The sequence below is a fragment of the Chelonia mydas genome, chromosome 2 (genome assembly GCF_015237465.2).
Source record: "Chelonia mydas isolate rCheMyd1 chromosome 2, rCheMyd1.pri.v2, whole genome shotgun sequence".
NCBI lineage: Eukaryota > Metazoa > Chordata > Testudines > Cheloniidae > Chelonia > Chelonia mydas.
This window is the reverse complement of record NC_057850.1, coordinates 63,483,273-63,504,575: the sequence shown is the minus strand read 5'-3', so window position 1 is coordinate 63,504,575 and position 21,303 is coordinate 63,483,273. Positions and strand designations below refer to the sequence as shown.

General features: G+C 40.7%; 1 protein-coding gene across 3 annotated transcripts in view; it reads left to right on the top strand.

Annotated features, from left to right (window-relative positions):
* The window catches only part of CHD7 (chromodomain helicase DNA binding protein 7), a 185,664-nt gene that overhangs the window by 147,127 nt on the left and 17,234 nt on the right, over positions 1-21,303 (top strand). For all 3 annotated transcript variants that reach the window (XM_037892563.2, XM_037892564.2, XM_043539584.1), the window contains 11 exons: positions 6,489-6,665; positions 8,790-8,933; positions 11,635-11,890; positions 16,459-16,669; positions 17,336-17,531; positions 17,764-17,931; positions 18,244-18,423; positions 18,772-18,882; positions 18,964-19,169; positions 19,846-20,045; positions 20,612-20,771. In XM_037892563.2, the coding sequence (XP_037748491.1) occupies positions 6,489-6,665; positions 8,790-8,933; positions 11,635-11,890; positions 16,459-16,669; positions 17,336-17,531; positions 17,764-17,931; positions 18,244-18,423; positions 18,772-18,882; positions 18,964-19,169; positions 19,846-20,045; positions 20,612-20,771 (2,009 nt within the window). The remainder of the gene's footprint in view (positions 1-6,488; positions 6,666-8,789; positions 8,934-11,634; positions 11,891-16,458; positions 16,670-17,335; positions 17,532-17,763; positions 17,932-18,243; positions 18,424-18,771; positions 18,883-18,963; positions 19,170-19,845; positions 20,046-20,611; positions 20,772-21,303) is intronic.

The window sequence follows — 21,303 nt, the reverse complement described above, 5'->3', positions numbered from 1 at the left end:
GAGACTGGATTTTTGTTTTTAATAGCAGTATCCGTTGGTAGCTGTGCATACTCTCTCTGCCACCTAATCCTCCCTTCAGAGGGCATAGATGGGCAGCCCCAACTTTCCCTCAGTTTCCTCTTACTATGGTAGTAATATAGAACCTATAGCCTTCCCATTTGTTCTTAGTTAAACTTCTTGAAGCTCTTCATAACACCTTCAGAGATCTTCTGATTTTCTGTTATACATTGACTATAAATGACCTTGACCCATCTGGACTGAACAGTTACAGGCAGACACCCCCACCCATCCCCAGTGGAGGGATTTTGAACATGGTGCATTTGCAACCCATGGGCTTGAAACTCTACCTATCCTGTGATGGGCACATTCCAAGTCCCACATGCTGTGCATCTGCCTTTCAATCCCTGCAAAACTGCATAAATTGCAAGATGCGTGGTTGCAACTTCATCTCCTGGAGCAATCTGTGAAGGTCTCTTCAGATGCTGTGAAGACATAGAAGCCAGTTTCATCCAGCACATCATCTAGCAGGCAAGTGACTCCGAAGACCAGCATGGAGAAGATGGCACCGAAGAAAGACCTGCCATTGGCACTTATTCCCCTGACACCACAGGTGCTGATGCTTCTGATGCTCTGATTGCAGAGGCTCCAGGTGGAGTTTAGTGTCCTCCCATAAGGACAGACCACCTAAAACCTCACAGGATAAAGCCACCAAGCCCCACATAGTGTTGATGACTGGTGATAAGAAGCAGCCTGTGGCACAGAGGGAGGGCTTTCTCTAGCACTGATCCCAGCTCCTGCAGCACCAAATGTGAGCTGCTGGGAAAGCCAGGACAGTTACTGGTACTGATGTACACCCTGGTTCCAAGAGCAAGGTATACCTCAGCCCCACCCATAGAGTAAGTCTCTTCCTTCTCCCTGTCACCAAGTCTCATATTTTTGCTATCTTCAAGCAAGAAATTTCTCCCCTGAGATTTGTGGTCAGTATCCCCTGAAAGGCCTTCCAGTTCTAGTCAGATTCAACTGCCCTCATGACAGAAATGGCACTGATCTATCCGCTACCAAACAAGCCAGCCATACCCCTGATAGGCCTGCTAGGATCTGTCCTCACAGATCTCGAGGAGATGGTCTCTTCACGGCATTTGAGGAATAGCTCACTTTCCTATCTACTTCTCTGCCCACATCACCTATATTAGATGACCAGGAAGAGCCAGAGTCATGTCAACAGCAATGTCCTGTTTTACCACCAAAGGGGTCGTCGTCGTCGTCCAACAAGGCGGTATCCTTGGAACCGATACTAGTGCTGGATGACTTCAGGACATTCCAAGAGCTCCTTATAAGAATTGCTGAGACTCTGGACATAGAATTAGGTCATATAAGAGAAATCTCACAAGTTGTTTGACATTCTGACTGGACTGGTTGTCAGAATCACCCTCCCCATAAGTGAGGGTCTAAAACCCTGGGGCATACACCAACCATAATAACTTGACTGCAAAATGTATAGAGAAACAGTACTAGGTTCTTCAATCTGGGTTTAAGTACTGTTATGCCCACCCCAAGCCAGGCTCCTAGTCATTTCAGGAACAATTGAAATCAAACAAGGCACTACAGGAACAATTGGAATCAAAGGAGTACTGCTAATGACAAGGACCCAAAAAGCCTCTGTTTGGAGAAACATCTTACTCTTGTGCCTTGTCAGATGCCTCAAACAGGTTGGGATGCCCTCCTGGACCACCTGCAGATGAAGGGCATCTGGTGCCAGGGTGATTTGTGCTGCATATGAACATTCTGGAGTTCAGGGCCATCTGGCTGGCTTGCGTGGCATTCCTGCAGAGCTCTGCGGTGCAGATCTTTTATGGGTAGCCTATCTGGAATGCACTATATCAGCAATCAAGAATGTGCTTCATCATCCCCTCACTGCCAAGAAGTTGTCAGGCTGTGGACATGGTGTCATCCAAACAGGGTGACCCCATTGGTTCTGCACCTTAAAAGTGTAACTTTACAGCCTCATGGCCAAGATGGAGTCTGCTCTACAGGCAGCTCTGGCCAAGAGAGCGCGCATGCAGGAATGCAGCGGGAAAAAATCCCTTCCACCCCCAGGGCACCTGTTCCAAACCCCCCAGAGTGAATGAACGAACTAATGAACACACACACACACAATGGATATAACACAGGGAAATATTTATTTACAGAGGGATGGGAGGGGAGAAAAACAACAAGGGGAAGTATAGGGGGAGCAGTAAAACAGGGTTGCATCCAAACCAATGCCCCACAGGCCCCGTGGTAGCACAGTCTAAAAGGGCAGACACTGAGCAATGTGTCTGCACACACAGTTCAGGAGGCCTGAGCAAAGTTCCAGGCAAGTGCTGAGCCTTGAGTGCTCCTGGTTGTCTTTGATGCCAGTAAACTTTCCCCAACAAATCCCTCCAGTGCCCTCTTCTGCCGCTTTCTGCAAAGCCACACAGAACGACCACCTCCCCACTTAACTAGCTAGCAGCCTCCCTCCTTATTCCCAGTGCAGAGTTACAAGCCCCAGTACTTACAGCCCCAGGCAGCTCTGGGCAGCAGTGATACTGGGTCCAGCTCCAGCCTGTCCTTCTCAGGCGATTCCTCCCTGGCACAGTGCTGCTCCTGGCTCCTGTCCTGGGGTGTCCCCGATCCGCCGCCCTGTCCTTCCCAGGCTTCAGGGAGGTTCTCCGCTGCTTCACTTTGTGAGGGACTGCTTACTGCCACCCTTCTCTCTCTCTCTCTCTCTCTCTCTCTCTCCCTCGAGCTCCAGAGCCCCACCTCAAGTTTCCCTTCTTTTTCTCACTGCTCCCCCTCCCTCCTTAGGAAAAAGATTTAAAGGGGCCATGCTCTTTAAATCCCAAGAGGTTACACAGGTACCAGCAATGACATGATAAATTTCTTAAGCAGGCAGATGGTAACCAGCCAAGAGTGACTGCTGCAGAAATCTATCACAGAGCTGATATTTTGCCATTGGAGGACTCCCATAATTGATCTGGTCACCATGGAGGACAATGCGAAATGCCTGAACTTCTGCCCACAGAAGACATGAACCTGGGCTTCTAATGAGACATCTTTCTGCTACAGTGGACTACTGGTCTCAAACATGCCTTTTCCCTGGTTCCCTTGATGCCTGTGATGATATCCAAAGTCAGGACAAGGTCATGCTGACCTTGATAGCTCTATTGGACAAAGCCGTTTTGACGGTCAGATCTCTTGCACATATCCATTCAGACCTCCCATCCTCTTCTTGATCTTCCCGGATATGGTATCCTAGACCTGCAGTTGTGGCACTTGATGGCCTAGAAGTTGACTGATGGCGCACCACTGAGAGACTGTTCTCAGCAGGTTCAAAAACTCCCCATACAGAGCAGGAAGCATTCTGCTTGGAAAACCTACTTCTCCAAATGGAAACGGTTGGATAGCCCAATATAACAAGGGAAAGCAGTGGATGTATTGTTTCTTGACTTTAGCAAAGCTTTTGACACGGTCTCCCACAGTATTCTTGTCAGCAAGTTAAGGAAGTATGGGCTGGATGAATGCACTATAAGGTGGGTAGAAAGCTGGCTAGATTGTCGGGCTCAACGGGTAGTGATCAATGGCTCCATGTCTAGTTGGCAGCCGGTGTCAAGTGGAGTGCCCCAGGGGTCGGTCCTGGGGCCGGTTTTGTTCAATATCTTCATAAATGATGTGGAGGATGGTGTGGATTGCACTCTCAGCAAATTTGCGGATGATACTAAACTGGGAGGAGTGGTAGATACGCTGGAGGGGAGGGATAGGATACAGAAGGACCTAGACAAATTGGAGGATTGGGCCAAAAGAAATCTGATGAGGTTCAATAAGGATAAGTGCAGGGTCCTGCACTTAGGATGGAAGAATCCAATGCACCGCTACAGACTAGGGACCGAATGGCTAGGCAGCAGTTCTGCGGAAAAGGACCTAGGGGTGACAGTGGACGAGAAGCTGGATATGAGTCAGCAGTGTGCCCTTGTTGCCAAGAAGGCCAATGGCATTTTGGGATGTATAAGTAGGGGCATAGCGAGCAGATCGAGGGACGTGATCGTTCCCCTCTATTCGACACTGGTGAGGCCTCATCTGGAGTACTGTGTCCAGTTTTGGGCCCCACACTACAAGAAGGATGTGGATAAATTGGAGAGAGTCCAGCGAAGGGCAACAAAAATGATTAGGGGTCTAGAGCACATGAGTTATGAGGAGAGGCTGAGGGAGCTGGGATTGTTTAGTCTGCAGAAGAGAAGAATGAGGGGGGATTTGATAGCTGCTTTCAACTACCTGAAAGGGGGTTCCAAAGAGGATGGCTCTAGACTGTTCTCAATGGTAGCAGATGACAGAACGAGGAGTAATGGTCTCAAGTTGCAATGGGGGAGGTTTAGGTTGGATATTAGGAAAAACTTTTTCACTAAGAGGGTGGTGAAACACTGGAATGCGTTACCTAGGGAGGTGGTAGAATCTCCTTCCTTAGAGGTTTTTAAGGTCAGGCTTGACAAAGCCCTGGCTGGGATGATTTAACTGGGAATTGGTCCTGCTTCGAGCAGGGGGTTGGACTAGATGACCTTCTGGGGTCCCTTCCAACCCTGATATTCTATGATTCTAACATGGACCCAGTTAAGGCTCTGATACCACAGATCTTCAACTATATTCTGAACCAGAAACAAACTGGATTGTCATTTAGTTCTCCCAAAGTCCATCTTGCAGCAGTATCATCATGTCCTGCTTCCATTCAATCATACTCAGGCTTCTCACATGTGACAGAATCAAGATTCTTTTAAGGACCCTCCTGCATACTTAAGTACCTATTGAAGACCTGATTTCTACATGGGATTGCAATATCCTCTCCTTTCAAGCTGCTTTCCGATTGTTGGATACAACACTTTACCTTTAACATGGTCTTTCTAGTGGCCATCAGGTCAGCATGGCGGGTCAGTGAGCTCCAAGTTCTCATGGCCAGATCTCCCTACACATCTTTTCACAGAAGCAAGTCAGTGCTGAGACTTCATTCTACATTCATCCCAAATGTGATCTCAGTCTCAAAGTTTCACCTGAATCAGTCATTTTACAGACCAGCCTTCTTTTCAAAACCAGACTTGATACCATAAGAGAAGAATATGTAGTTCTGCTGTCCTGAAAGTGGCATCAAACCTAGCACCACATCAAGGGCATAATGTTTGACAAAAGTCAGTGGGTTTACATACATCACATTCTGGCATGTTCCTGAAGCAGGCAGAAGATACAACATCTGCACTGATGTTTGGTGGGAGTGACTCAGCAGCTAACCAACAGGAGGAGATACAATATGTGATACATGTTGAAATTCTCTGTGATGAGATTGAGTGTCTTTTTAATGAGCCAGATATAGCCACAAAAAGAGATTAGGAGACAGTTAAAAGGGTTTGGTCCAGTCAGGTAATAGAGAGGGGCTGTGGAAATATTGAAGGAATGTAGGTTTGACTCCTTGGCAGGCATTTTTCATTTCCACAGTTCAGAAGGGACACTGCTTGCTAGTTACCCACATTGGGATCCATACTGACACTCAAAGAAGAAAGAACAGTTACTTACCCTACAATAACTGGTTTCAGAATGTGGGAGGAGGGAAAAGTTGGGCAAATGACAACAGTGTCAAATGTCAATTTGTAGCCACTGACTTTGGAACTAAAACATGTGGGAAGCTAGTTTACATCTTTTATTGTCTGAAGAAGATTGGGAAGAAATATATCAGAACTACATCCAGTCCATTATCTTAGAATAAAATATTTAATAGGTTTTATTGGACACTGGTACTGAAAAATGCAGGATTAACTAACCATAGTAAATGATGGAGATGCTCCCAATAATCAGCGAAACTGTCCCAGAGAACTTTTACCTCAAATTACGGAAATACTGGGGAAGTATATGCAAAGGTCTTTCCACAGTTGTGAATCTGTTCCTCTCCAAAACTCCGCTTATTAGAATTAGATAAATTTTATATATGTAGTGAACACCAAGACATGAGTACTGACATGTCAATTAACAAAATACGTAATACTCAGGAAAATGGAACTCACACCTCCAGTTTATTCAGAATGCTTGAAAGAACTGTCAAATACAGCTTTGACGGAGAAGATAAATTTCTCAGTAAAATAAGGGAAAAAATTACACTAACACTTGGTGTTGCATTGATATGTTAATATTTTTGTGGTGTAACATGATAATGTGTCACTGCAAAAATTGTATCTTTGTGTCTAGTATGCACTGAGAAAGCACTGGTCCTTTCTTGTGCAAAATAAAAAAAAAAACCAGCAAAAAGCAGACTTATTTGTTTGCATTCCTTTGTTCTGATGTCACTGGTAATGATTGTATTTAAATATTTTGCTCGTTGCCCTTTTTTTGTATTTTCTTTATATATAATGTAAAGTTTTAAAAAATTAGTCTTTTAATCTCCTTTATTCATTAGTAAGGGTTTCTACTTATAATCATTGCTGTTCTTTCAGGGTCGGGTAATAAAGGGGTCCTATAAGTTTCATGCTATCATCACTACGTTTGAAATGATTTTGACTGACTGCCCTGAGCTGCGTAACATTCCATGGCGTTGTGTAGTAATTGATGAAGCCCACAGGCTGAAGAACAGGAATTGCAAGCTTTTGGAAGGACTGAAGATGATGGACCTGGTAAGTGCTTCTTGGATCTTATGTACTTACAGTAGTCCTGGTTGGTAATTTCTTAAGATGATGATTTGTAAGCCTTTTCCTGTGTTGTTCACTAAATCAAGTCAATTTTGAGAGAGAATTGTATGAGAAACTTTTCTTAAAGACTTTCTAGCTAGCCAGATGGACCTATCTACAAACTTTTAGTTTAAAGTAAAAGTGCTGAAGAGCCCACCAATCTCATTATATTAAACGTGGAAGCTGGTCTTTTCCCTTAAGAAAGGAAGACAAAGAAGTCCTTTCTGTCCTACCTTTCCTCCCATATCATACCATTTTTAAACTCCCTTTTTGTCGTCCTTTATCCCCATCTACACCTTTCCCTGCCTCCCATCTTTAAAAATTGGCCACTTATCTATTTTAAACGTGTACTTAGTGAAAACATGGTGAAGTGAAATGAACTCTGGTGTAGGAGATAGGAACTGCTTGGTTCCAATTCTACCTCTGCCAGAGATTTACTGTATAACCTTGAGCGAGTTCCTTAAAACTGACTTTCATGGGGAGGTAGTTAAAAGGTGCCCCATTTTCTTTATTGTATACCAAAAAAAGAGTTGAAAGATGCTTTGAAAAGTTGTTTATTATTATTTTGCCTTAAGATGTGATATTTTTGATATTTTTGTCTTGTGCTTTTGCTGGAAGATTCCTTGCAACATCAAAGGAATGAAATAAAGTGGTCATCAGACCTACAGTAGGTTCTCTTACAAAACTAAGGAAGTCAAACCCTGATATCGCAGATGTGGTTTTTTGTTTTTGTTTTAAGAAGCAAAAAATATAAGCTTTTTTTTTTTTAAGTTGCCTTTAGCCTTTGTCTGTTTCTCTATCTGTAAAATAATATTATTTACCTTCCTCACAGGGGTCTTAAGGGTTAATTAACGAAGGTTTGTAAAGTTCTCTGTAAAGGCATTTATTATGATGTCTGAGAGGAAGATGGACGTATAGTTAAGGTGGTAGACTGGGACTCGAGATCTGCTTTTGATTCCTGTTTTACTAGACACTTACGATGTAATGTTGAGCAAGTCACTTAACCTTTGTGCTTCCTTTCCTAATGTGTAATATGCGGATAATGATACTTCATTTCTCCCACTCTGTCTTGTCTATTTACATTGTAAAATCTTTGGGGCAGGGACTCTGCATTTGTTTAGTGCCTAGCATGATGTAGTCCCAGTCTTGGATCAGCTTCTAGGAGCTACTCTGATATAAGTAAATAGCATTATTCTTTGTTTTTCAGCTGCCAATCCACAAAAACTAAACAACTTATTTAAAAATTTGTTTGCCTTTCTTATATTACTTAAGCAATATAAAACTTTACATTTTGCCCCCCTGTCATACAGCAACAATTGTCCTTTCCCATTGACTCTGGGGCCAAATCTTAATTTCTCCTACACTCTCTGCCTTATGCCTCAGCGGCTCACTTGCCACATCTGTTTCCTTCATCCTCATCTGCACCTTGATAATTCTACTTCCTGACTCTCAAGAAAAAAAAGGGTCTGCTTTGAACAAACATAGGGTACTGTGTACAAATAAATGTTTACTCAGCTGGTTTTGAGATGCTTGAAAAGCTAGGACAGATAGGTAACTGCCCTTTTCTAATGCTACATGAGTAGTGTAGAATTTTTACTATTAAAGTGGGGAGTAGAGTCACTCTACAGGACTGGTTTGTGGCAGTAACTGGCTTCTGTTCTTGGAGAAGAGGTAACTAGTTCTAGTTGTATTAATGTACCGTAGTACGCTGAAGGATTTCCATTGTCTTAGTGATGAGAGACAGTGAGGAAAGCGGAGTTGTTAGAGCCTGTAGTATATACGTAGTCTAAAAGTCCATAAGATTTGTGGAGGGGATGAGGTCATGCAGCATAGATAAGCGAGAAAGGACACCGGCTGGTTGGCTAAAGGACCTATCTTTGGCAAGAAACTGAGTGGAGTGCCTGGACTGATTTGGAGTTAATGCCCTAGAGTGCCCTTGGAGGAAGGCCAGAGCGTTTGGTGTCACAAAAGATTTACGAAGAGCCAGAAGAGTTGAATGATAAGGACAAAAACATAATGAGAAAACGTCTGCATAGATGGTTTCTAGTCAACTGCTTCTTCTTCTTGCAGGAACACAAGGTGTTGCTCACTGGTACCCCATTACAGAACACTGTAGAAGAGCTGTTCAGCTTGCTTCATTTCTTGGAGCCAGGTCGCTTCCCGTCAGAAACCACATTCATGCAAGAGTTTGGTGATCTGAAAACTGAAGAACAGGTAATTTTACTCATGCACTTTTTCTTTTCCTGTTTAAAGAGACTGTTTTAATCCTGCTACAGTAATTTTAATTACCTAATGATTATTATTTATTATTACAAACAACACCGTAGATCTTCAGAAAGGGAAGAGTAAAGGAGAAAAATATTTTTCTTGTGTATTTACTTTGTGCATTAGACAGTATACTTTGTGTAATAAATTTAACTGTTTCCTGTGTTCAGTCAGTCCCTAAAATGGCTGGGGGATCTGAGGACAGGTGTAGTAGCAGGAACAGCTTTCACTCTTTTTTTTTTTTTTTTTTTTTTTTTTTAAATGACTAGATTTCCAGTTGACATTGTCCCTTTAACATGGCAACAGAATAAGGGGCTGCTCCTTTTTCCCTTGAAACAAATGGGAATATTGCCATTAACTTCAGTGGGAGCAGGATTAGGTCTGATCCCAGATTAGTAAATGACATAACCCAATACAGACATTATTGTGCTTGTTATCTTTATTCAGAAATAGACTATTCCAGTGCTCCCCATTTAAAGAAATGGAAATATTTCTAAAAATGCATGGAGCATAATATAACAGGTGCTAAATTAAAGGCATTGATAAATATCAAGATAAACTAATTTATAATTACATACAAAAACTACATTAAAAGGAGGTTAGGGCTGCAACGTTGAGCACTCAAAAGTTAGGAAATGCTAGGATAAAGGTTATCCATGCAACTTTAATTTATCTGCCTTCTGTTTTATAATACAGTCTTTAATTACATGCTGACCTACTACTTTTTCAGGAGGATGCTGTCTTCGTTCAGCTTCAGTCTCCTTAATTCTGGTGGTATTAACGTCTGTTTGCTTGACATGTGTCCGTAATTTTCTTTTAAGACTGTTTTTTTGTATTTAATTGTTTACATTTTTAATAAAGCAAACTGAAAAAAACAGCAGTTACATCATGTGGATCATAAAAAAATGACCCTCTACATATGACATCAACAGGGTTGGAACCTTTTGATTCACAGCACAGTCCCGTACCACTTGAACTAACAAAGTTGCAGACAGAAATATCCCCTGCATGGACTAGCCACAAGACAGAGATGAGGCACATCACTCTGACAGTGGATTTCATAGTTGTTTGCTGGACCTCAGAGGAGTATTGGGACACTGGAATCATAGAATTGTGGGAATGGAAGTGACCTCGAGAGGTCATCTAGTCCAGTCCCCTGCATTCATGGCAGGACTAAGTATTATCTAGACCATCCTTGACATATGTTTGTCTAACCTGCTCTTAAAAATCTCCAGTGGTGGAGATTCCAAAAACTCCCTATCCAATTTATTCCAGTGCTTAACTAATCTGACAGGAAGTTTTTCCTAATGTCCAACCTAAACTGCCTTGGCTGCAATTTAAGCCTATTGCTTCTTGTCCTATCCTCAGAAGGTAAGAAAAACAAAAGGTTGTTCCAAGGAGGAGGGTGAAAAATTACGTACTTGAAACTGTCACCTCTCACTCCTCTCTTCTACAGAATCCTGGGTTCCATTTCAGATTCTGGAAGGTAGGGTGCTCTAGTGATTTACGTTCTTCCTCCCCTGCCCCTTTGCTTACTATTTCCCTCTAATCCTCAGCCCTCCGCATTAGTCTACCCCCCTGCTTTCCACACTGCCTGATCAACAGCAGGGGGAGCATTGAGAGCACAGGAGAAACAGTCTTACTGCTCTCAGTTCTGGTGCCCAGCACCCAGTGGCCGCTGGTAGATGAGGAACAATTGTAGGGTAATTCTTGCTCAGGCCTGCCACCAAGGGTGACTGTGTGCTGGGGGCGGGCAATGCAGATAGAATCTTTAGAGAATTTAGCTGCCAGCCTCGCACAAACCTCTGAATATGTAGTAACCGGGATTTTCAGAAACGTTATAATTTGGTCAAATTTTGGTAGGTTTTCACTGAGACAGCAAAAGCATCTCTCCGGGGCTACTCTACTAAATTACAAATACCTGCTCCAAAGCATGCAGGTGCAAGTCATCTTAAATAAACAGACACATTTTTCCCTTAACTACTTCTCACAAAAGGCATTTCCTTGGAACTTTATATAATAAATTAATATTATGCCTCTGGCAGAAATCAGCATGGAAAATTTCAGCCTAAACAGTTAGTTTTATAAACAACTGAAAACAGAGTCTTAAAATGAAAAGTGCTAGGCACTTTTACTGCCAGCTCTATCTAAAACAAAACAAAAACCCTGAAGTGTTGTACATATCAGTTTGTCTTAGGCACACTCTTTTACTTCACTCAGTTGCCATGATTAGTGTGAAATGATGATTCTTGCCTTGGGAAATTTTTATTCAAATGAGATATATTTGATAGCATCAAATACATGAGGAAAAGTTTACTGGCCAGAAATAATACAGTAACATCACATTTTTTTAACTGTAGTCTTTTGTATCCCTAGAGTAACCAAAGCAGAATTCAGTCATTAGTGGGTTTTATGAAAATCTTCCTTTTTTTTTGAAACCCTTCTGTATCTGAGTTGTGGTAGAAAATGGAGAGAAGGAAATTTTAGAGGTTCTTGAAGTTCTAGGATTAGGGTGATGCATATGGTGGAGATAACCAGAGCATCTCCTTAAAACTGAAGGTGGTATAATATCATTTGAAAATAAATACTTAGTATTTAGTATTTAAGACCTTTCTGTTACACAATTATTTATTAAAGCTGTCTCTCATAGGTGCAAAAGCTCCAAGCCATTTTGAAGCCGATGATGTTGAGACGCCTTAAAGAGGATGTAGAAAAGAACCTGGCCCCCAAAGAAGAAACGATCATTGAAGTTGAGCTGACAAACATTCAGAAGAAATACTATCGTGCTATTCTTGAAAAGAATTTCACATTTCTCTCCAAGGGCGGTGGTCAAGCTAATGTACCTAATCTTTTAAACACTATGATGGAACTAAGAAAATGCTGCAATCATCCATATCTTATTAATGGTAGGCCTGCATATTGATCCCCTCTTTCTCATAATAGCTATGGGGAGTTCAAGATGATATAACTGTTCCAGTATGTACACTGAGATAGTAGATTCTCTCCCTTTCCATCAAAAATTCACATGATAAAATCACTACAGATGGATGGATGTACTACATGTACATCCTGTACATGTACAACCTGTAAAATACGAGCATCCTATTAATTTCCCCCAGCAGAGTGACAAAACATTTCACTTTAGAGATCATCATAGGCCCAGGTCCAAGTCTGGGACCACTGCTTAGAAACCCTCTAACGTTTCTTATCCCCTCCACCACCGCACTACCGCTTGAATTCCAACATGACTTTAGTTGGACAATATGTCAAACCACTCAAGTTAGAGATTATTGCTTTATGTCTCTTCGAAGCTGCATTTGGGTACATCACATCTTCTAGCTCTAGTGAATCTTGATATAGCAGTTAAAATAATCTCTGAATTGAACTTGTTGGGTAAGAAGTGGTGATCAGACATGATATTAAAGCAGATATTTCATGACCTGCTAGAATTAGGAACAAGTTCTGGAAACAATATTTACATTTGTAAGATACCAAACTTTAATTGTGATTGGTCTTTCAGTGTAACACTGCTGTTTTTAGATCAAGACTGAATATAGCAAGTACGCAATGATGGACCAGTATAACTTCATTACTAGCTAGTATAATGTAGCTAATTTACACGTATTAGGTGATCAAACCCATTATCTGCTTTTTGGGGACAAAGCATTCACATACCTCTGTAAATGTCACTTCCCGCCTGCTGTGTTTCTGCCCACCAGCTTGTCTTCTCTTTTCTACAATAATCTATCATATGTGTTTGATCTGATGCTGATTGTAAGATCCCTGATTTGAGGGCCTTCTCTCTACAGCTGCATGCATGATCACGGTGCTGAAAGAAATTAATTTTAGTTTTGAGTACTGTGAGGCTTCCAGATTATTGCTTAACTAAATTTTCTTGGAATACTTTTTAATAGAGGGAAAAGAAGTAATTATACTGATGTCATTTGATGAATCTGAGATATGATTTAGTATTTTGGAGTATCTTGCATTTTGCCATGCTAGATGGCTGTCTTCAAGCTCAGCTGATCCTGGACTAGAGTAGTTTAAAAAAAACTTTGATCCAATAAGTAAACTGAAGGCTTTTTGTTTGGGGGCGGGGTGTGTGTGTGAGGTGACTCACAATTTTTGAAAACTTAAGTTTAGCAGTACAGTGCTGTCAGTTTCATGGCACTAAATGTTTAAAAAAAACCCCTCAGATTTAGCTAGAAAAATCATGGCTATCATAATGAGATGAAGTTTACCAAAATAAGTCCTTTAATTCTAGAGAAGAAATGCTTCTAATTCTTGCCTTCTGTAACTGTCTGAGCCTCAGGTTTTATCCTGTTGATCAATAATTAACATCTTTGCACTTATAACAATGACACAAGTTAATTGTAATTCTGTCTCAAGATCTTACAATGGATATACAGCAGCTTTGCATCGCTATTCTGTGGAAAAACTTATAGCTTATAGCGGTTACAAGATCTCAAGAGTGACTGTCACCACTGTTGTGCAGGCTATTCTTTTGATATTTTGCAGTGTACACAATTATGCAAATATTGTGACTCCTTAAGTCACCAGGTCATATTTGGCACAGTAGGTATTGACTAGAGTGATGTGTAATATTTAAGGGGAAATTAAGAACACTGTATTTTTAGAGTTCATGAAAGCTTCTGCGAACATGTTCCGTTGCATATGAAGGTTTTTGGTTTGTGTGTGTGATTTTTTGTTTATTTTTTAAATCACCCTCTCCCTCCCTCCCCCCCCCCCCGGTCAAACCAGGGCATTAACTATCTTGCATTACGTGAGGTGTCCCAAGTAAATTTTGAGGCAGCTTTTCACAGTACTTTTAAATTGTGTTTAATAGTGGAAATTTTATGGTTGAAGTCACATGGTATTTCTTATGGTTCCTTAGTTGGGTGAGCATATTCCATGTGGAGTCAGCAGAAACTATTTTGATTCCCCTAATCTCAGGGAATGGCTGCATTTTGTATGTGTTCTGAGACAGACAAAGCAGTGTCTGTTTTTCTAGAATCAAGAGCAATGGGTTTTCCCTAACAACCACGCTCAAGGACTTATAGATCATACCTCTTCCCCAGACCCTGGAGAGCCAGTAGCAGAATGTGACTCTATGCTGATCCTTGCTGCGGTGTTGTGGGGCATGGAGAGAGGGTTTAGCATTCTCTTGCCCTCACAACATCATGTGCACCTGGAAGTCATTTTTGATTGGCGAGTGTGAGAGCACTGGCCTACCTGGTGATCCACAAATCCCCCTTTTCTCACCCACCACCCAAAAATTAACAACCTGAGGCTGAGTGGGGAGAAAGAAAGTTGGTGTTACTGGCTTACAATCAGCCAAAGATACCAGATACTTCTCCCCAAAAGAAATTACCAAGTAGGGATAATGAAGACTATTGGAGGGTGAGGAAGATTGTTTGAGGGGCAAGGTGGGTGCATTCTTTGACCCAGTTTGTTGGAGAAGGGTTGTGGAAAGGGTAAATTGTGTGTTTGCAGAGGTCTGTTATGGAAGTGGTGTGATCTAAACCAAACTCTGGCTCTTTTGAGGTTCCTCAATCACTAGATTTGTACGTAGGTTTGCTATGGTGTGGCTAGCGTAGTATGTCCTTTTGTATGTAGCTTGGTTACATATTTATATGTAGAGGTTTGCATGATTTTGTGCATTTCATAGTAGTACAACTTGAGTGTGATCAGAGGAAAACTGTGGGTGGGACTAAATAATGTGACTGAAGTAGTACTCTACATAAGCTGGCTGATAGTCTACAGTAGGCTTGGGGCATGTGTTCAGTAAAGTATTTGACTCTCGTAGCATATAGGTCAGGATGGCTGCACGTTTTACAACACTGAGAAGGGATTCTAGATGGAGACCAGGCTGGAGGATATGTCTAATTTTACTGTTCTTGCCTACGTTTATTATACTTTTTTAATGAGACGTCATTCTTGTGCAGTATTTAGGCCATAAGGATCAATGATTAGTTAGTCTGGTGGGCAATAGTCCAGCTATGTGCTTCAGCTGAAGATGCTTATGTTTGTGAGAAATTTCGCGTACACTTTCTCATGTGAACTCTGTTCTGTCAATCCTAGTTGTCCAGGTTGTTTGCTGAGCAATGCAGATCTCTGTCCAGGTAACCTGGCCTAAATTCTATCATATGTACTCTATACTTCTTGTTTAATATAGAGCTGTCAGACATACTGGAAATCTAGTTACTTCAGTTCCTGTTTCTTGACTTGGGCTCATATATAGGTGAGAGAGTTCACATTACAACAGACATGGATGGACTGCTGGTTCAGTACACCGACTACATGTATGTGAGTGCCCTAGAATCTAGGAAGGGAACTCAAACAAACAAAACCAAGTATAACATGTTTTGTCTCCGTTACCCTCGCTCACGTTGTGCAAGACAAATGTCCAAGATGGTCCATATACAACTCTGAAATATATAATTTAAAAAACAACTTTTGCTCAAAATTTCAAAGAGGAAAAATGTCCATTGTCCAGAAGTGTCACAGAAATACTATTTCTCAGGCATGGAATCACCTGAAAGCAAATTGTGAAAAATGCCCTTTGTGAACCTTCTTGTGCAGCTGAAAATAACTATCTTATGTGCTTTTAGTGGTCTGTTCTGTTCTTAATGGGCAGGTGTCCACATAATAAGCCCCCTATTTAAAATGGCATTCTTGTTGGCAGCCTCACAAGAGAGGTCAAAGAGAGAATGGGCATGAAACTTGAAATACCTTTTGTCCCTTGCAGTTTTTCTTAACCATAGCAGTCTTAGATGGAAAAGAGTGACTAGAAAGTGAGTGAATGAGTGTGTGGCCGGGGTGCAGCGGGGGGAGCTTCTGCAAACTAAGCAAACACGAAGGAATACATATAGTGAGAGGAAAGCTAAATAGAAGGTAAAATAATTTCAAAGCTCTTTGCTTTTCCAATTAAATATTTTGTTGTCTGAACTTGGGCTCTATGAATGCACTGTGGCAGTAGCAGGCCTACAGCTTTTACTCTTTGATGTTTGATTATAAATATTTGTAAAAAGCTAAATATTTCTTAATACTATAATGTCCGAATACACATCTTTCACACTTACATTTATCTGTTAAATTGCTTTTTCTGTCCCTTAAATATCTATTTTAAAATGGTTCAATCAGTGTCTGGTCTGATGCTTTTTTTATACAATTTCTGGCTTGACAGTCTCTTGTTGAAATTCATGTATTACTCATAGTCAATATTCATTTACTTGGAAGGCGTTTTCTCCTCATCTTTTTCTGCTGAAAGCTAAGATCCCTTTTTTTCTGTGTGCGCGCGCATATGTGTATATATTTAATTTTAACTAAGCTAATGTATTTGTGTAAATGTTTATGCACATAATACTTAAAACATTCCTGGGGCTTATACACAGGGTATTGAAGGAAAGCTCATGGTTTTTTTTTTTTAATAAAACCTTTACGGTATTCGTGTATTGCTGTCCAATCTTTGCAGGTGCTGAAGAGAAAATTTTGGAAGAGTTTAAAGAAACACACAATGCCGACTCTCCAGATTTTCAGCTCCAGGCAATGATCCAGGCTGCTGGCAAGCTAGTACTGATTGACAAGCTGCTGCCAAAATTGAAGGCTGGTGGCCACAGGGTGCTTATCTTTTCCCAGATGGTGCGCTGCTTGGACATACTGGAAGACTACCTCATTCAAAGACGGTGAGAGCAACAATGCAATACAGTTCTAAATAAATTGTATTTTCCTCAGTGGCCTAAGTATTTAACCTGTGAGTGATCTATATTGTAAAAGGATGGAACTCAGACACTTAATAATGTTACACATTTAGCCAGATCATTAAGGAAAAAAGCATAACTGTAATTGCAAAGGAGTATGGTATTTGTTAATGGGCAAGTGCAAGTGATCTCTCAGAACCTTAATGGACCACCTTTTAGTTGACTGTTCAGGTAGATTGTCCATCTGAAGTTTAGAGTAAGAATGTCATCTACCTCTAGCTAGACAGTCTCTTTTGGGTGAGAGCTGTTTCTGCTGTGGAAGTTGCTCAGAGGAAGAGAATGGAGTATGTTTTTCACTTTTGCACACAGTTGATTCAAGAATACTCGCTCTCTACTTTGCTAAGACAGTGGGCATGGAAATATCTTTTATTGGACCAACTTCCGTTGGTGAGAGAGACAAGCTTTCAAGCTACATAGAGCTCTTTTTCAGGTCTCTACTTTGTTGGAATTCTGCTGACCTGGTAGTCATGCTAAGATTTTTCTTAAAAAAAAAAAATAATAATAATAATAATAATGTTGGAAGATATGATGAGAAAGCTAGTGATGAGAAAGTGATGGTAAAAGTCTGCTTATAACACAACTTTATTTCAGGTACCCATACGAGCGAATTGATGGTCGAGTAAGAGGCAACCTTCGTCAGGCAGCTATTGACAGGTTTTCCAGGCCTGATTCTGATAGATTTGTTTTCCTGCTGTGTACAAGGGCAGGAGGTTTAGGCATTAATCTTACTGCTGCTGATACCTGCATCATTTTTGATTCAGACTGGAACCCCCAAAATGACCTCCAGGTAATATTGCAAGAGGCAATTCTTGTTAAACATTTTCTTTAGTTTTCTGCAGTGTATTTTTCTACCCAGTTAGGAGAAAGTCTGTTGTTGTCTCTCAAATTTCAAGCTTAATATGTTTTTATATTTAAAAAATTTTAATTTGAGTGTTTAAAAGAAACATACTAAGTTCTAGGCATTGACTTTTAATTTCTGTGCAACTTGTAACTGAATATTTCTTTTTATACTTCTTCAGGCTCAAGCTCGATGTCACCGAATTGGACAGAGCAAATCAGTGAAAATCTACAGGTTGATCACAAGGAATTCTTATGAAAGAGAAATGTTTGACAAAGCTAGTTTAAAGCTTGGCCTTGATAAAGCTGTACTGCAGTCAATGAGTGGAAGAGAAAATGCTACAAATGGGGTGAGAATATGTTCAGATGCAGACTTCCAAAGGCATAAATGTATCGTATTTCTTGCTTACTGTAGCTTTAGTTAAAGGAAATTGGGGTTTTTTTGACTGTCAGTTAGCTTTAGAATAGGTTTACCTTTGTTTTTACTGTTCTTCACAGAAGATAAGTGCAACAAGTGTGAAAGTTTTTTTTACTGATGAACAAAACATTTTAGAAGTTTACAATTTTTAAGGACTAAGTAAAAGGCAAATTGTCTGGCTGTGCTATGAGATGTAAACAATTACAATATCCAAGGAGATTGTTTCTCTCCTCCCAAATTATAGGTACAGCAGCTTTCTAAGAAAGAAATAGAAGATCTTCTACGAAAGGGGGCTTATGGTGCTCTTATGGATGAGGAGGATGAAGGGTCCAAATTTTGTGAAGAAGACATTGATCAGATTCTCCTAAGGCGAACACACACAATTACTATTGAGTCTGAAGGGAAAGGCTCAACATTTGCTAAGGTGTGCTTTGAAATTTGAAGAAAAAGTTGATAAAATATTACCAAAATAGATGAAAATAGTAATAAATGTGTTTTATGCATTAATTTAGCTTTTAGATTTACACTGTCCAACTTACTGTTAGCTGTTGATTGGACAGTGAGTAAATCTCCATATAAATATATATTGGTGTTTCAGTATGTCCAGTTACTATGTTTTGATATCTCCATAATGTTAACTTTAAGGAGCACCTCCTTTTGCTTTTATAATATATAAATATTTTTAAATAGTTGCATTTACAACTGAAAATGGAACATTTTTCCTGTTGATATACAGTAAAGAACTCAATGTGGTATTTTTCGTATTGTCTAGGCTAGTTTTGTTGCTTCTGGGAACAGAACAGACATTTCCTTGGATGACCCCAATTTCTGGCAGAAGTGGGCTAAGAAGGCTGAGTTGGATATTGATGCCTTAAATGGAAGGGTGAGACTTTTTATACAAGTTCATAATTCATTTAAAAGAGGATTTTTCTGAGTTTTCACGTTCTTTTCACTTTCGTTTTAGAACAACCTAGTTATTGATACACCAAGAGTAAGAAAGCAAACCAGGCTGTATAGTGCAGTCAAAGAAGATGAACTAATGGAGTTTTCAGACCTGGAAAGTGATTCTGAAGAAAAGCCCTGTACAAAGCCCCGTAGACTTCAGGACAAATCCCAGGGTTATGCAAGGAGTGAATGTTTTAGAGTGGAGAAGAACCTTTTGGTCTATGGGTAAGTAGAAGGCATCTGAATGGCTATGTGAAAAATACTTGTCTTTTTTTACATCAGCCCGAAGAGAGCTGTGGATAAATATTCTGAAGTGTGGAAGTCTTATAATTTATAGTCAATAACTAAACCATCATCTAATACTGTACTGAAATCCTGTTTTGCCAGTTGATAAGTTGGATGCAGAACTTCTCTTATCTCGTGGTGGATAGCCCAGTTTGAATTCTTGTGTCTTCACAGGCAGGCAGCTATACGTGGCTACCATCATGGTGGGCTTCATAGTCACTTTGCGTGTCTCTTTTTCTAGAAATATTGCATGTGATTACTGTGATTGATGTATTTCAGGGTCAAACTAAAATTGACCCCAAATCATTCTGGGGTTCAAATCCCTATTCATACCTTATTGGAAACATTATTGTTAGACATATGTACTTTATTATCAGTATAATTTAATTGCAGCTTTTACGAGCAGTGAACTTATTGCCTGCTCTGTAAAATAAGCATTCTTAACTTTCCAGTGCTGGAAGTTGGATTTCCTGACATGATGTGCAAATGCAAAATACATTAATGCATATACAACCCATACAACTCCTAACCCACCTGGCACCCAGGGGTTAAAATGAAAATCTCAAATGGAAATTCCAGTGCCAGAACTGTGTTCTTGAGCATATTTTTCTTGTAGTTGGGGTCGGTGGACAGACATCCTCTCACATGGGCGCTATAAACGTCCGCTAATGGAACAAGATGTGGAAACCATCTGCCGGACAATCCTGGTATATTGTCTTAATCACTACAAAGGAGATGAAAATATCAAAAGTTTCATCTGGGATCTGATCACTCCAACTGCAGATGGACAAACACGAGCCTTGGTTAACCACTCTGGTATGTCTACCACCATACCAATGATGGTGCTATTGTAGGTGGGGGAACCCTCCTGCAGTTGTACTACATGCTACTTTTAAACTGTAGCTCATACTACACCTTATGTGCGGGGGGGGAAGTGGTGGTGGTTCAGTGGGTAGTACTCTTCCTCTGAGTCGGAAATGAACAAATACTCCAACATGGTGTTAGAGGGCATTGGGCTGCAGGAGGTGCTGTCTGTCAAATGAGACATGAACCATAGATCCTGACCACCTGTGGTCATTAGTTCCAATGGCAATTTTCACAAAAGCAGGGAATTTAACCCTATTATCCTGGCCAGATTTCACTTTGAGTAATTGCACTCTTCATAGCTAAATTCTTACCGTAGTTTCAACTGACTTTGGTATTCAGAATCTCCTGTACTAAATTCTTGTGTTGCTATTCATTGCTAGTTGTCATGTTTCACCTCAGGGGGGCCTGTGGTGGTGGTTAGTTTTTATATCAGTTTGTCAGTAATGCACTTTGGGATTCTTGGGATCAAACTACTGCAATTCAGACTGTGAGAAGTGTTGCGGGATGTTTTGTAGGCCTATCTGCACCAGTGCCCAGGGGAAGGAAAGGCAAAAAAGTGAAAGCCCAGAGTTCACAGCCAGTGCTGCAAGATGCTGATTGGCTGGCAAGCTGTAACCCAGATGTCTTGTTTCAAGAGGACAGCTATAAGAAACACCTCAAACATCACTGCAATAAGTAAGTGTGTTTAATTTATAGTGAACTTATAGTTCTTAATATGTGCGAGAACATTCATTTGGGTATCTTTAATACAACCACAGGACCACATAGTGGGGCTGTAAACTGTTGTATGTTGCTGTTAACTTTTAATGAAGCATCACATCAGTTCAGATCAGGCCTGGCTGACTGGATATAAGCTTTTTTGTGGATGATTGGCTCTAACAAGGACATTTCAGGAAGAAAGTTTGTTTTGTTCACTAAGCGAGAGAGATTCTTCATTATTCCCAACATGGCAAAAGGAGGAGTGGATCCTGGCTTTAAGACAGCCTCTCCAACAATGTCTGGGATCTCAGGGCTATCCAAAACTGTCCTGATGCTAGTAGTTCTCCACAATTCTTTTTTCTTTCTCCTCCCCATCTCCCAGACTCATAATCACATCACCTTTTCCTTGAATCCCTTTATGTGGGTTCTTGGCCCTTACCACACCAAACTCCTAGTCCCCAGGCTTTTACATCTCATCCTCCTCTCACTTTCTCCTACTCTCCCTCTT